Source organism: Myiozetetes cayanensis, unplaced genomic scaffold (genome assembly GCF_022539395.1).
Source record: "Myiozetetes cayanensis isolate MyiCay16 unplaced genomic scaffold, myiCay2020 scf30, whole genome shotgun sequence".
NCBI lineage: Eukaryota > Metazoa > Chordata > Aves > Passeriformes > Tyrannidae > Myiozetetes > Myiozetetes cayanensis.
In genome coordinates, this window is record NW_026087522.1 from 6,600,912 (window position 1) to 6,616,040 (window position 15,129).

General features: G+C 37.9%; 1 protein-coding gene across 49 annotated transcripts in view; it reads right to left on the reverse strand.

Moving 5' to 3' along the window:
• Positions 1-15,129, reverse strand: part of GTF2I (general transcription factor IIi) — a 104,231-nt gene that overhangs the window by 14,347 nt on the left and 74,755 nt on the right. For 47 of the 49 annotated variants that reach the window (XM_050325891.1, XM_050325901.1, XM_050325889.1 and 44 more), the window contains 11 exons: positions 14,828-14,893; positions 11,653-11,836; positions 10,409-10,461; positions 7,963-8,034; positions 7,087-7,270; positions 6,717-6,775; positions 4,640-4,711; positions 3,946-4,129; positions 3,389-3,447; positions 2,650-2,733; positions 2,085-2,180 (listed from right to left, as the gene is read on the reverse strand). In XM_050325891.1, coding sequence (XP_050181848.1) covers positions 2,085-2,180; positions 2,650-2,733; positions 3,389-3,447; positions 3,946-4,129; positions 4,640-4,711; positions 6,717-6,775; positions 7,087-7,270; positions 7,963-8,034; positions 10,409-10,461; positions 11,653-11,836; positions 14,828-14,893 — 1,113 coding nt within the window. Of the gene's footprint in view, positions 1-2,084; positions 2,181-2,649; positions 2,734-3,388; positions 3,448-3,945; positions 4,130-4,639; positions 4,712-6,716; positions 6,776-7,086; positions 7,271-7,962; positions 8,035-8,300; positions 8,397-10,408; positions 10,462-11,652; positions 11,837-14,827; positions 14,894-15,129 lie in introns of those variants that run through there. The other 2 variants (XM_050325864.1, XM_050325912.1) reach the window with 2 other exon arrangements.

The following is a 15,129-nucleotide window of genomic DNA, read 5'->3' on the forward strand; positions in this document are numbered from 1 at the left end:
ATCCTCATTTTCCTGAAGCTTTGAAAGATACTGCTATGAGATAAAGCAAGGGCGATTAAAATTAATCCAAGAGTGATCCAAATTTACAGTATCAGGCAGCATAAAATTTACTTATCTGAACCAGCTTCCAAAATAGTGGCACAAAGCTATTCATATGTTCAGTGACACAGCTCTGAAACGCACACCTCTCTCCTGAGATCTATAATCTCTAGCACAGTTTCTACTTCAGTGGGTGAGAGTAGATGTCCATCGAGATAGGCATTTTGTTTCTGACAGCCGTCAGAGAAATCACAGAGTCACAGAATACTCTGAGTTGGAAGGGACCCACAAGGATCGTCAAGTCCAAATCCTGGCCCTGCACAGGACTACTCCAAAGAGTTGCACCACATGCCTGAGTGTATCATCCAAATGCTCGAGCTCTGTCAGCCTTGGTGCTGAAAGAGCACTGGAGAGCCTGTTCAGTGCCCAACCCCACTATGGGGAAAGAACCTTTTTCTAAGATCCAACCTAAACCTCCCCTGACACAACTTCATGCCATTCCCTTGGGTCCTGTTTACTTGTGGCTGCACTAAGTGGTCTGTGGCTGGTCTACAAAGCTAAAAACTCAGTTTAAAGTTTGAAAAGAAAAAAGCAATAGCAAGCAAGTCCAAAAAAACTGAACACACTGAGTATGATTATCAGCCAGGTCAAAAGGAGCAGTCATTCCACATCAGTATCTTACATTCATTCTCAACTGGCTCAGTAGGACTAAAGTATTCCTTTCTTTCACATTCTTTGACCATAAGCAAATAAACTCAGAATGTAAGGATGCTAAAGAAAAGTTTTACTGAGACACAGAACTGCTTACAGTTACTCTGAGTGCAGTCACTCATCTCACTTGACTATCAAGAATTTATCTGAGTTGCAAATTGATGCTGCTTTCAATACAGAGATTTCTGTGCCAGAGCATTAAACAGACAGGCCTGGCCTTTAAGTCCAAAAAGCTCCAGTCAACACTCACAAACACAACTATATGGCTTCCAGTTCTGTCCAGCTTTTCCTTTACTGATTTTACAGACTTGGACTAGGCAATCATGCATAGCTGGTGAGGCCACACCTTGAGTATTGTGTTCAATTCTGGGCCCCTCAGTTCAGGAAAGACATTGAGGTGCTGGAGTGGGTCCAGAGAAGAGCAACCAGGCCGGTGAAGGGACTTGAGTACAAGTGCTGTGAAGAGAGGCTGAGGGAGCTGGGGTTGTTTAGTCTGGAGGAGCCTCAGGGGTGATCTCATCACTCTCTACAACTACCTGAGAGGAGGTTGTAGCCAGGTGGGGGTCGGTCTCTTCTCCCAGGTAGCCAGCAACAGGACAAGAGGGCACGGGCTTAAGCTGTGTCAGGGGAGGTTTAGGTTAGATATTAGAAAGAAGTTCTTTACAGAGAGAGGGATCAGGCATTGGAATGGCCTGCCCAGAGAGGTGGTGGATTCACCGTCCCTGGAGGTTTTTAAGATGAGGGTGGATGTGGCACTGAGTGCCATGATCTGGAAATCACAGTGGGGTTGGATCAAGGGTTGGACTTGATGATCTCGGAGGTCTCTTCCAACCCAGTTAATTCTATGATTCTATGATAGCTAGCTCTGATAGAGCATGGCTTACCAGTGTTAGTTAAAATCCTTCCTGGTTTCTACAGGAATGGTATGCCTCCACAGGGATGTCAATATTTCAAATTTGTTGAGTGCTTATGATATTTATACACTATATCATATCTTAGCTGGGTTTATGCACTTTGGTGGTACTTGGCACCAGAAAAGTCTTCAAGGGTCTGAAGCATCGTGCAGTAAAGACCAGCAAAAACCTAATGGGCCTGACTGAACCCAAAGATCTAACAGACCTGTGCTGAATTTGTACAGCATTCTCCATACATCATTTAGGATTTTTCTAATATTATTACTCCACATGTTGAAGAACTGAATGTACATGAAAGCAAGACCTTCAGTCATTTGATAACTGTACAACAAAACTGAATTCAAAATATCGGATATGTCATCAGAATGTTCCACACCAATATTAAAAGAATGCACCTGTGCAAATTCCCACAACACTTACGAAAGGAGAAGTCTTTTCCTTGTGGCTTGAAACTTATATTGGAGCCATTGGTTTGAGAATTAGTTTGAGTATTTGTTGTTTGTGCTTTCGTAGGACCTGTGAAGAGACATTACATATATACATGCAGAGAGCAGAAGCAAGACATCATATGAAAACAACACATCAAAGTTGATTACTGGAGAAATGTTAACTTCTGAATTAAGAGTAGAATAAAAAACCCCCCTTAAGATTTTCGTCTAGGATTGTATTTAAGCATTTGATACTACTGATCACATCTGCCATTTCTGCCTAGGGCTACGGCAGTTCCCACATCTCTGCTTGGAATAATGGGCCCAAGCAAACTGTCAAAATGCCAACATTCTACCTAAGCATCATCTACACAGAATCCAGTATTATTCAGAAACAAAAAATAAAACTGTATCTGGAGCCTTGAAATGAAACAGTTTGCTACATGAGGCAGGCGTACAAGTTATTTATGGACTACAAAAGCCGAGAAGATCAGAAAACATAAGAAGAATAAAACAGAAGAGCATCAGAAGAATGCTTAATGATATTTCTTCCATACTTTCATCAACAGTAACTTCAATCTCTGGGACATCTGAATTGCCTGCAGGACTTTGTGACCTTTGGGAACGCCCTGGACTCCTTTCTGGAAGCCAAGAGAACACAAGGTGTAAAGCACAAACCCTCTACAACATATATCCTGCACAGCTAACAAAAAACCCCAGCTGTATTCCAAAAATTCCAACAGACTGAACTAAGTACACTGTAAAACCTGAACAATACAGTGATGCTGACAGCCTTAAAAAGGAGGTTTAGCGCTCTTGAAAAAGGCAGGTATCATACCTAAATTTTCACTCCACTAATTCAGAACAGAAGACTTCATTGTTTCTAAGGGTGAAGGACAGTTTGGGTACGTTTTATTATCTAAATAACAAAAAATTATTAACATCTGAATTTTTTTATAGGCAACTTCAAGGATTTTTTTTTTTTTATAAAATATAATTTTACTTACTGCAGTTCACAGCTCTAAGTTAAATATATTTTAAGCCATTAAAAGCAAAATAAAAGTTGTCAAAATTGGGTAAATTCCATTCTCTGTACTAGGATAGTCAAGTAAAAAAAACAGATGAATTTATGGATTGAGTATCTTTTTCAAATAATAGCATTTGAACAGGCTACTCTTCTAGATCATCTTAATGCCTTTCATTTGCAACACCCATATTTTCCAACCACAAGATCTTTCCGTCTGCTAGGGAAGCAGAAACTAAGTATTTAGGAATTGATGGCAGCAAATTGTTTACCTTTTCCGTTTATTTTACTAGCCAGTTTTCGAGGCAAAGAGGAAGCGACAAGCTCAGGTCTAGAAATTGGACAGAACACAACCCGATCAATTACAAGTCAAATAATACAGCAAAATGTTAAAATTTCTTGGAATTCAGTTGAGTTCCAGTGCACATAACATCAGGTCTTTTCAACAAAATTCTGCTAGAAGCATAGATGACTCTATAAGCACAAAAAAACCCCAACCATAAAAGCTACATTTTCTTATCTGTAACTTTCTTCTGGGTCTATTTTAAGCAAAACTAATAAAGAAAAAGAAAAAAAATAAGAAAAAAAGCTTCCAAGTACAAGACCATTTCCACTTCCCTAGACCCTTGATGCGTGAAACACCCAATCTATACATCTACAGAAGTTTAATGAGGAATGTATATCCTTTTATGAGATAAAACATATGTCCAAAATGGTCTTTCTGTTTCATGCAACCAGAATTTAGGCAGCATTTAAAGCCTAAAGTTGCTGGGAATAAAATCAAATAACTTCAAAATCATGAGTAAAAATAACTGAATTGCAAACATACTTTTTAATAACAAATTTGATTTTGTCACTCGCACGGATAATTCTTTCAAGGCGTGGAATTCCAAACCATGTGGGACTCCGGAAGGGGATTCCTTCTGGCAAGCCTTCAACACACAAATATGTAGGATTTGACTCAAACAGAGAATAGGGAACTTTCACTGTCTCTGAAGTCCCCAGAGCTTGGGCTGAAAATAAAGATTAAATGACAGATTACACACTCAAATGGGTGGAATTTTATCTCAAGTGACTTTAAGAACCTTGGCTTACAGAAGCTCTGCTACTCAGAGCTAATAAAAAACCCTAAACAACTGAAATATCTAAATAGATTTAAACAGATTTCCTATTATTTTCTGAAGAATAACTGCAAATGGGGACTTGGTCCATCTTGTTACAGGTAACATCTAAGCCTGCAGTGCCTAACATTTTCTTTTAAGAATTTTTTTTCATCCAAAAGCTTTTATGCACATACCATAATCTCTTGTCACATGATTGGAAAAATTATGGCCTAGGATGCTGCTATAAAAATATTTATGTCAGTTATAGGATAGAGTCAGTAAAACATATGTAAGAGGAGTCAAGATTTCCTTATCTGTCCTAGCATATTTCTGATGCTTAAGTAAGTACAGTAACATTTAAACAGAGGACTTTTAAAATGCAGCAGCATTACAGAGTGGTTCATTTAGCATTTAACTTACCAAATTTCTTACTAAATATCTCTTCTACTTGGTTTCTTAGGTTTGTGATCTTGGCATTCCAATCTTCTTTCTCTGAAAACCAGAAATAGATACATCAGAGAATTACTCAGTTCTAGGTACAGAGGTACATTTGAACACATTTCTTCCAACATAAGAACTTGAAAACTATCAACACAATCACATCTGAGGAGACAGGGATACACAGTGATTAATGATTACTAATTGGAGATTAATAGTACATATAATTCCTTCTATATAATGGAAAATCTGTTTAAATATAGTTACAAATTTCAAACACTGACCCAAGTGGGAGAACTTGTTTTTCAGATGCAGGAAGAAATTATTTTAGTGGTTCTTACAAAGTTAGAAATAATTAATCATAGTGTATAATAAATAACACACTTTAGAGCAGAAGATGAGGATTTAAACACTGCTTTGCTTAAACATTTTGATTAGCATAAAAAAATCATCTTCAGTAGTATTCTCTTTCATAAATAAAAGCCAATTACAGAAGTGCCAGCTAGCACAGACAATCTGTAGCTTAGATAGAGAAGAAAGCAAAAGATGTGATAAAAAAAGCACTTATTTTCTGAAGAACAGCATCATACTTCACTAAGTTTCATCACAATCCACAAATAACAAGTAACTGCTACTGAGACAAACCCATTCATTCCAAGCTGTGGAATGAATGCAGGGAGGAAGCTATACAGAAATTTTTTGTTTCCAAATCCTAATTTTGACTCAGAAATTACCCACCTTGCTTATTTCTAATGTCTGATACTTCCATGCATTATTAGTTTTTTGCAGTCTGGACTAGTTATTTGATAGATTTCACAGGTATTTAACACCTGCATGTATGTTTGTACTTATTCACAACACATTGTAGTCTCAGTGGCAAAGCAATTAGACTAATTTACTTTAAAACACTGAAGTGTTATTCACAAACTATCTGTTGAGAGCACAAGATTAATTTTGCAAAAGAATAATGTTTTTGCTTAAAAGAAGTCTAATATTCTTTAGCAACATCAAGGTTGCAACTGCAGTAAGAAGATCTTTGGTCTTTGTCTGGGAAAGTGGTTTTCACTGGCCTCTAAGCCCAGGAGAACATTTACTGTGTTTGCCTGTCTGATATCAAACCCTGGCCCTGGTGAGCTTTGTGAGCACTGGTAATTCCAGAATCACTTATAAGTCAGTGAAAGATACAGTGAAATAACTCGTAAAAAAAAATACTACTCTGAACATTCAGTCTGAGGGTTAAGAATCATCACTCCTCACCTGTTCTTTCAGAAAGAGGACTTTATTAGCTGTTTTTTTTACTGCTGTCATTGGCACCTGCTGTTACTACTTTGAAAAAAGCCTCAATGCTACCTTTTCCTCTGCTCCACAGTGAACCCTGCCTTTTCTACTGAGCTACTCTCTTACTGAATATGAGTTTTTTCCTAAAATCCAAATAAAATCCACAATACGTTGTGATGATATAACTACTGCTTACATGATTATTAAATCGTATTCCTCCTTTTTTTTTTTCTCTTCATGTGAGCTATGTGTGTAGAAAAACATAGGAAGTCCTGGATATCCACTTGTATTATTACAAGCAGATTCATATTCCTCTAAAACCCAACAAGACCTGGACTGCATACTCCTGGAGCGAGAAAGTGCCAATACACTCCAGTTCAGGGCATTTGGAAATAAACACCAAAATGATTCTTCCCCCCTGTTAAGGCACTTCATGCTTTGAAGAAGCTCCTACAACAGAGCTTCCTTACCAGCAGAGGCCTGAAAAGAGCCCAGGATCAGCTGTGAAATGCCAAGGGCCTTCAGAGCTTTGATTCAGGCCAGGACAGCAATTCCAGTTCCCTGGGGATGTGAAGGTGACTCAGTGTAGTTTTCAAAGGCAGCTGGACTGCACCATGATCCCATAATCCAGGAAGCCATCCATGTTCATAGTGATCAATTTACTCCTTGCAGCCCCCATGAAGAACATGCCAACACACTCATCACATAAGGGTTACTTGAGAAATGCTGCACTGATTCACCAAACCCTTCCATTCCCACTTGGAGACAGCATCTGTCTTACCTGTTGAATTCAACCTGGGCTGAGTAACTCCGGTTGAAGTGAGAGTTAGCAGCTCTGGTCTGCAACAAGGACACAAATAATCTGATTATTCTTGACATAAACATTACTACCTATCATGACATGAATTGAAGAGTTTGAATTTTCTATTATGTTTTTCACACGTGTCAACATGCTACAAAGGTATTTTGGAATACTTGTCTGGATTGCAAATGCCCACTTTATAACACAGAATATTTAATTTGCCTATTTGGTAACTAGAAACCAAATGCTTCATGACTTCATGAAATCCAGTGCTTGATTACACATAGGGTGTTTGCTTGGCCTCTTTTTTAAGAAAACCTCCATGTTTAGGCATTAAACAAATACTTACCTTTTGATCACAAATTTTATTCTCTTGCTCACTTGAATTATTTGTTCAAGGCAAGGGATTCCATACCAGGAGGGACTCCTAAAGGGGATGTTCTCTGGCAGCCCTTCAACATAGAGGTCACTTGGGTGAGCTTCAAATTTCTTGTATGGAACAACTTTGGGCTCAGTGCTCCCCAAGGCCTTGGCTGTTGGAACAAAATACATCCAGTAACTGGACAGATTGGCCAATCAACCTTCATTAAAAGCTAGCTGATACCAATTACTCAGGCTATTGCAACTGTGATCTCAGAACCTGGGACAATGCAGGACATCTAAATCCAAGTCTCAGCACATCAAAAATGTAAAAAATTTGCCATATTGTATCATGTTCTTGCTGGGCAGACAAAATATCGGACTGAAGATTACTGGATTGCTCAATGGGGCATACTACAGTGGTTTTATCCAAAGTTTTTGGTCTATAACAGAGCATTATGCAACGTTTCATTCTAGCTCTTAGGAAGTTGACTATTTTTTCATATTGGAGAGAATATAAAAATTCACCCAGAAATGTTCTAACACTAATTTTAATGATACTGTAATAGACATAAATAAGTAAATGGCTAGTTGATTCACCATCAAAGGAAAAATATCCAAATAGGAGGGAATTGAGAGCAACAGAAGAGCTGCATATACGACTTGTAATTTTTTTTATTAAACTATGACTTTACCTTGTGTAAGCAGTAAACTAAAACATTCTTTTTCACTCAACTGCCGGAATTTTAAATATTTGAAAAAAACCTGTGATCCAAAGTCTCATTCATGTAAATGTTCAAAGGAAGGAATGAATACAACCTTCAAGAAATACAAAGCTATACAGAAAAGAAAATAATGTACTCACCAAACTTTTTACAGAAGAGTTGATCTACTATCTTTCTCAGTTTGGTGACTTTGCCATGCCACTCCTCTTTTTCTGTATTTGAGATTGACAAAGAACGAAAACAACATTCCTTCATTATTTTGGTTATATTTTCAGTTGTTAAGTTTACAGCATGCATAATCATCCTTCATTTTCAGGTAACACAGAAAATGCTGTGTGGAAGAAGCATGTATTCAACTTGGAACTAAAAAAATAATCATTAAAAAATGACATAATATTAAAACTGAACAAAAATCCACTGAACCAGTGACATCCCTTCCTACAAACCAGACAAGAATTACAAAGTTTTCATCATCTACCTCAAATCTGCAGTCCCACTTGGAGATGGGATTAGATTTTTGCCAGTGTCATTCTCTGAAGAATTATCTTGATATTCAGTGCAGAATTAGGCATGCCTATGGAATGAAAACCTGCTTACTTCTTCTGAATATGTCTTTGTGACCAGTAAGTCAAACTTATTAGTGAAGCCTGTACAAGACACTGGCCAGCTGCCACGCTGTGGGTTTAGCCAGCACGCAAAAGCAACAACTTGAGCTCCATAACTGCACTCCCCAGGCTGGGCTATCAGCAGAAGCACCAGCTCACGCTTCTCCAGCCATTCCTGAACCACACCATCACTGCCTGACTGGTTTGTCTTGCAGCCAGTATCAGTCTGTTAAGGGTTTCAGGACTGAAGCCATTCCACAAAACCTTCCTGACTAGACTCTTCCCACAGGAATGCAAATGCAAATCATCATTTCCTCTGCCAGTCAAAATACAGGTTCCATACTCATGCCATTCCTCTCCTGCTGGGGATACAAGCTAGCAGGTACTACGGACAGAGCAGGACATTGGACATGGAGCCAATGTCTTTTAAGATGGCAGTGGACGCATGGAGTAGCAGAGGAGACAATGAACTACTAGGAAAGGGGGAATCCAGACAGGAAGAAAAGAAAACTGAGGGAAAGGAGACTCAGACATCCGCTGTCTTCTGTGTTCCCTGAGATGTTACTGACAGCTCCCACAGACGCTCTCTTCTCTTAGAAAGGATGGAGAGGTCACACATGACTATCACTACAAGTTGCTGATGACAAGCAATGTAAGAAACTGTTCATAACCCTGTGCCATAAAAATCGCTTATCACTGGTTTTCTTAGCTACAGGTGTCTTATGAGGTAAGTAATGTACTCGCTTTGCCTTTGTAAACAGTACTAACATATTAAATATGACTCAAACAACAGAGAAAAGGGCTAACTCGACCCAGATCAGAGTACACTTAACCTTAAGTGTAAAGGTTAAGAAGGTTACCTACTATTTTTGTAGTCAAATTTGCTGCTTGCAGGAACAGTAGGTTATTAATACTCAAAACACTAGGTTAACCTGTATTTCAGGAAAAGTTTAATTCCTGCACACATGTTACAGACACCTTCTTATGACATAATTGCTTTGCTTAATTTATATCCTTAATATTCACCTTAGTTGTGTCTTTGATATACTTTTTACAACAGAAGACTACAATAAAGCCTAATGGTGCTGCACTAGTGCAAACAGTACTGTCCATATGCTTGTTTTACTGTCTGAACTAAGGACTTCTCTGGTATTACTAAAATTCACAGTTCAGCCAGGATGAGGGTGCCACTTATCATTCTGGCTTTGGGAGCAATTTCTTTGCAACTGTTTTTTCAGACATAGAAGCTTTCAATACTTTGTTTAATTGGACATTAAAAAAAAAATGCCCTGAAGCCCAAGGAACAATATAATTCAACTGAACAGAAAAACAAGTCAGGAAAAGATATTTACCAACCAGTGCCCATGCAAAGGTACAATTTTTTCAAAACTTGATTCTTTTTCAATGCTAAACTTCTTTCTCCCAGTTTGAGGGGAAATGAATTCATGGGTGCCATTGGACAAAAAACCTATTCCTGTAGTCTTAAACATCCATGGTCATCTTTGGATGGGTGCTCAATGGAGACAAGACATATAAGAGCATGAATCTGCTGAAGTGTTCCTGATGAGAAAAGTGATTGGAATATATAATCTTTGCACCACTATAATCACTATGTTCATCACTGCATTTCAGTTAATCTGATTTTGGAAAATACCATATATAAGCAATTACTCCACAGTACAGACAGCTCTCAGTAAACTCTTTTATCAGCTGAGGAAACTGCTGCCTTTTCTCTATATCTCAACAGACTAACACCTAGCTCAGAGTTTTTCCTTTGAAAACTAGCTGAATCAAATCCATTGACAGAGTGTCAGTAACACTGGCAGTGAAAAACTGCTGTCCCTCTGTAGCTAAAGAAAATGCAAATCCAGAGGAATTACTTGCAATCTGTTATTAGTAAAAGCAAATTGTAGCCACCACTAAGATTGACAAATATGAAGAGCATACTGTACTTATACAGCTCACACATTTGAAAACCTACCTCCTGTACCTGTTTTGTCCACTGGAACATCTGTCGAATTCAGAAGTTCCTTCCTAAAAGATTTAAGATACATGCTTTAACAGTAACAGACACTTTGAGAAACCAGCCTCCAGTTACAGCCTCAGGTTACTACTGAAGGATCAGAAAGAAACCAACCACATAACCACCCCCCCAGGGGACATAATGATTTCCAACATTAAATTCCAATTAACACCAAAGTATCATAAAAGCTAATTGGAACACTACTGATAAAACATTTTTCATGTCTGATACCCATATCCACCTGAGCTATAACATTTCAAGGTAACAGGTTCCATTAAACTGAACTCTAAGATATGTTTCATCAGAAACAAAGATCCAAACCAAAAATTTAACCTCTGAAAAGTAAAATTTCAAAGCAGACAAGAAATTAAACAAGAAATTAAAGATTCTGATGTTTCTCACAGAGCCAAACTGGTTTTTGAGCTGCTGTGGTTACCACATATTACAAAACCGATAAACAGCAGAAATTAATTTCTGCTAACAACTAAGACAAATTTGACAAGAGCAGGTGCCAGCATTGCATAAATACTAAAATCTATGCATAGTTTCTGATTTTAAGTCAGACAAAAGTTAAATCTACACTTCTTCCTCTTTCCTAGTTATCTGCAAGCGTCAGGATGACAACACTAAACCCCAAGAAAACATGAGCCAATACTCACTGAAGCTTCCTTTAAGCTTCAAGCAGTCTCTAGGTACACCTTAGGTCTCCTTCATGTACACTACCTGATCTACCCCCAGGCACACACAAGACACACATCCAATTAAACCACAGCAACCAGTAGTTGTATCTTGGCCTCAAGCCTGCTCTGGGAGATCCTCTACACAGATATAGCCATAGACACTTTGATACAGCGTTCCAGTATGGAAAAGAAAAAAAAAAGCATAAGCTGAAATTTAGGCCAGGATCCTCAGATAGCATCAAGTATGCCAAAGTCAGTGGCTTTCAACAGGTACTGCAGTTGAAGAGATTTGAACACTACAAAGAGATCTGCAATATTGAAGAGATCTGTCCAGAGATCTGTCCACACCACTGTGGTCTTCTGCTGGATTTATCAGAGGGAATATCAACTAAAAATTCCTCCTTAGTATTGCAAAAGCATATGTCAGTAGGAACCAGTTTGGAAGTTCTTGAAGATAAAATGAAGCAGAGAGGAGCCAGCAGAAAACGAGTAATGTATAGACAAAAATGCAAAGTTCCTTACCTTTTAATCACAAAATGAATCTTCTCCTTTGCTAGAAGTATCCTCTCCAGCCGGGGAATGCCGTACGTGGATGGACGCCTGAAGGGGACACCTTCTGGCAGCCCTTTTACATGTAAGTCTTCCGCACTTGACTGGAAGAGTGAGTATGGGATAGACACTCGACCTTTTGCTTTTATAGCTTCAGCTTTGAGGAAAAAGAAGAATAGAAACATTAGACTGGCTTGTGGCTCTAATCAAATTACCTGTTTGATGTCACTTGGATAAATATTATAATTAGCACACAGGCAATCACCCCTCAGCACATTTAAATATGCAAGCATTCATTTTTGTTTTGCAAAATCACTTTGATTTACAGTAAACAAGGTGCAGCACTGCATATGCAGATCCTCTCTTTTCCTTTTACTCTGTAAATGTTTAATAATAGTTATTTTGTTACAACTGCACCTGTTAGAGTGAAGAGTCACACTTTTTTTGTTTTGTTTAATAGTGCATTTTGAAAGATAAAGTTACCTAGACTTAATTATAAACCAAGCATGCTTCGGTTCACTAGCTCTTACTATTATTATTTATTACTCCTGTTGACTTACAAAAGTCTTTAAAGCCTTGGAGGAGGGGCACATATCCCTTCTTTTTCAGTGAATTCCTAAAGTTGTGGTGTATTTTACAAATCTAAGGACGCTCTAATAAAATAAAACAATACAATTCTAACAGTGTTGAAAAAAGTATGGCCCTACTAATGAGATCTTTGAAGCAAATGAAAAGCAAATAACTGACTCAGCCACAGATGGAAAATAACCTCAGTGTATTTAAGTTATGAGGACCATAATCATATCAATACACTGATCAGGCTGGCACACACTGGAGAATGACACGAGGCTTTGCAAATATGAAGAGGGCTGATTTCTTTATACTCCCAAGGGTACGTTAATTTTGTAAGCCATGCAACAAATAGTTTGGTATATTCTGTTGTTTTGCTATGGAAATTAGATGTAACAAATTATTTAAGAAGAGAAAAACCAAGCTAAGGCCAAATTAGAGTACAGTGATGTTGTGGCAGCATTACTGAAAGCAAAACGACTCAGGGCACTTTTTCAAGCAACTTAATGTCACATCCAAGTGGCTTGTGGTTCAGACATAGTCTATGCAAAATGTTCTCATTAAGTCACAAATTCTTAAATACAATAAACCAACTTGAGTTTTAAAACTACGTGGGCAACACATGCTTTTAACTACTTGAAACCAGAACATTTCTTGGGATGTTTATCACAAAATAGAGAAACTTTGAAAACAAGTATGTTTCTTAGTACATATCTTAGTCTTCTATTAGTCTTGTACATATGTCATCTTAGTCTTGTATGTATCTTAGTCTTTCTATTCTGATTGGAACCGAATATCAAAATTTTAGAAAACTGCAAGAACGGTGTTTCAATTAGACTTGATTTCAACTGGCAAATATAAGGTGGCCAAAACTGGAGACAGAGAATAGAATCACAGAGATGGACACGAACCTGAGGATGACTCCTAGCAAACAGACTAATGAAACCCTACTCAAACCCATGCCAAAGGTGCTTCAGAACAATCAAAAAAGCTGTTGTGTATCACCCCAGTCCTTCATTAATGTAGATTTTTATTGCAGTCATATACCTCTTTCAAGAAATTTAAAAAAAAATTATTCTCAGCCCTGGGGGCTGTTGTGGCATGTGGTGAAAAGTCCAACAAATCCAGCAGACAAGCCTCAGGGTAACAGATAAACATCACTAAAATCCAGATCACTACTAAGTATCAAATAAGAAAAGCTTCACAGGAACAGAAATCCTCTCTGTTCAAATAAATAACTAATAACAGGTTAGTTTTTACAAGTTAGAACCTGTATTTCTCTTAAATCAGCAAATTTTTTAGCCAAGACACTTCATAGAGCCTAAGAACACCAGCAGCATCACATTCTGCAGTGAGGTTTCTTAGATTTGGAATCTTACACGGTTTTGCATAGAAATTCTACTGAATACAGCCTTCATTTTTATAAATTAGTCTGTATATGTAAGTCACTAACAAGTAAACCCATTTAGTTTTCATCTAGACACAAAACTATACTTTCAGACACATCAGTTGTAATGGATTACAACGACTGACATTGCTAAAACACTTTGGAGCTACAAAAGCCAACAAATTTGAAGAGCATTCTGGGAATTCTGGACATTCATAACTCATTTCAGTAAATGGGAGATTGCATGCCCATACAGACAGAAAGACCTAGAGTCTGATAAGGAATTGGTTTGTGAATCAAAGCAATGTTGTCATCCACAGGGACAAAGGGGTAATTTAATACCATATGCCCTGCTATGGAAAGTCAGGAATAGCTCAGTATTCCACAGACTACACAGGCAATTTTTAGGCTGGCTATGTGCAAACACCAAAATCAAAATAAAGCAATTCACTAAGAGTGATGTTCCTTTTTAGAGCAATTAAAATACGGTGAAGGAGACCCTGAACTGTTTTAACTTGGTGTGAGTTGCTTTCAGTGGGCTGTTTAAATGTCAGATGATAGTCACACTTGAAACATGTAATAACTCCAAATCACAAGGTCCATTCTGAAAGCACTTCCACCTTTTGTGGTAGATGAGCACCACCATTTATTTTGAAATCTTTGCTGATGCTGTTTTAGTCTGTGATACTGGGACACAAAATATATCTAGATGTAGCATCTGGAAACAAATTCCAAGGTCTAACACATCTGATGCTTTTTCTTTCCAAGAGTCATTAACATATAATTTTGGCTTCACTGCAAATCAATCATAATCAAATGGGAACAATCAATGAGTGGCAACCTCTCCCTAGAGCCATTCTAACAAGATTCTGTCATGTAAGAACTCAGTGTAATTACAGAAAAAAGGACAGCTCCTCAAATGTGGGTGCCTAAACATGAGCATGCTGGAGTTCCAGGAAACAACAAAACTAGTATCAAGTTTTGCACTTTGGTGCCAAATGGAGACACTCCATTTTGAAACTGGTAATAAAAAAAAAGGCTACTTTCCCCAGTTTTACATCTTCCAACAGTATTTAACCCTTTGTTGCTGTCAGTTCAGGTGTACTCCTGAGCCAACAAGATGCAAGCCAAAGGGCTGTCACAGCAACAGTGAGCTAGAGGCAATGGTTTGGAATGGTGTGTAACACATACCGTATTTTTTTTCAAATAGCTCTTCAACTTGCTTTCTCAAGTCTGTAATTCGTGCATTCCATTTCTCTGCAAAGAGAAGGACATGTCAGACTACAAACAAAACTGAGGATCTCTTGTAAAATCTGTGTTTCCACTGACATATGCAGTGTGCTTTTACTGCTCACCTGCACACAGGTGACTGCAGAGTACAGTAGAGGCTATACTTTAAAATACATGGATATGTTCAGGAAAAAAAAAAGTAGATAATAAGTTTTTTAAGATTACCTCCCAAACTTGTATATTAAATCAAGTTAAAAAAACCA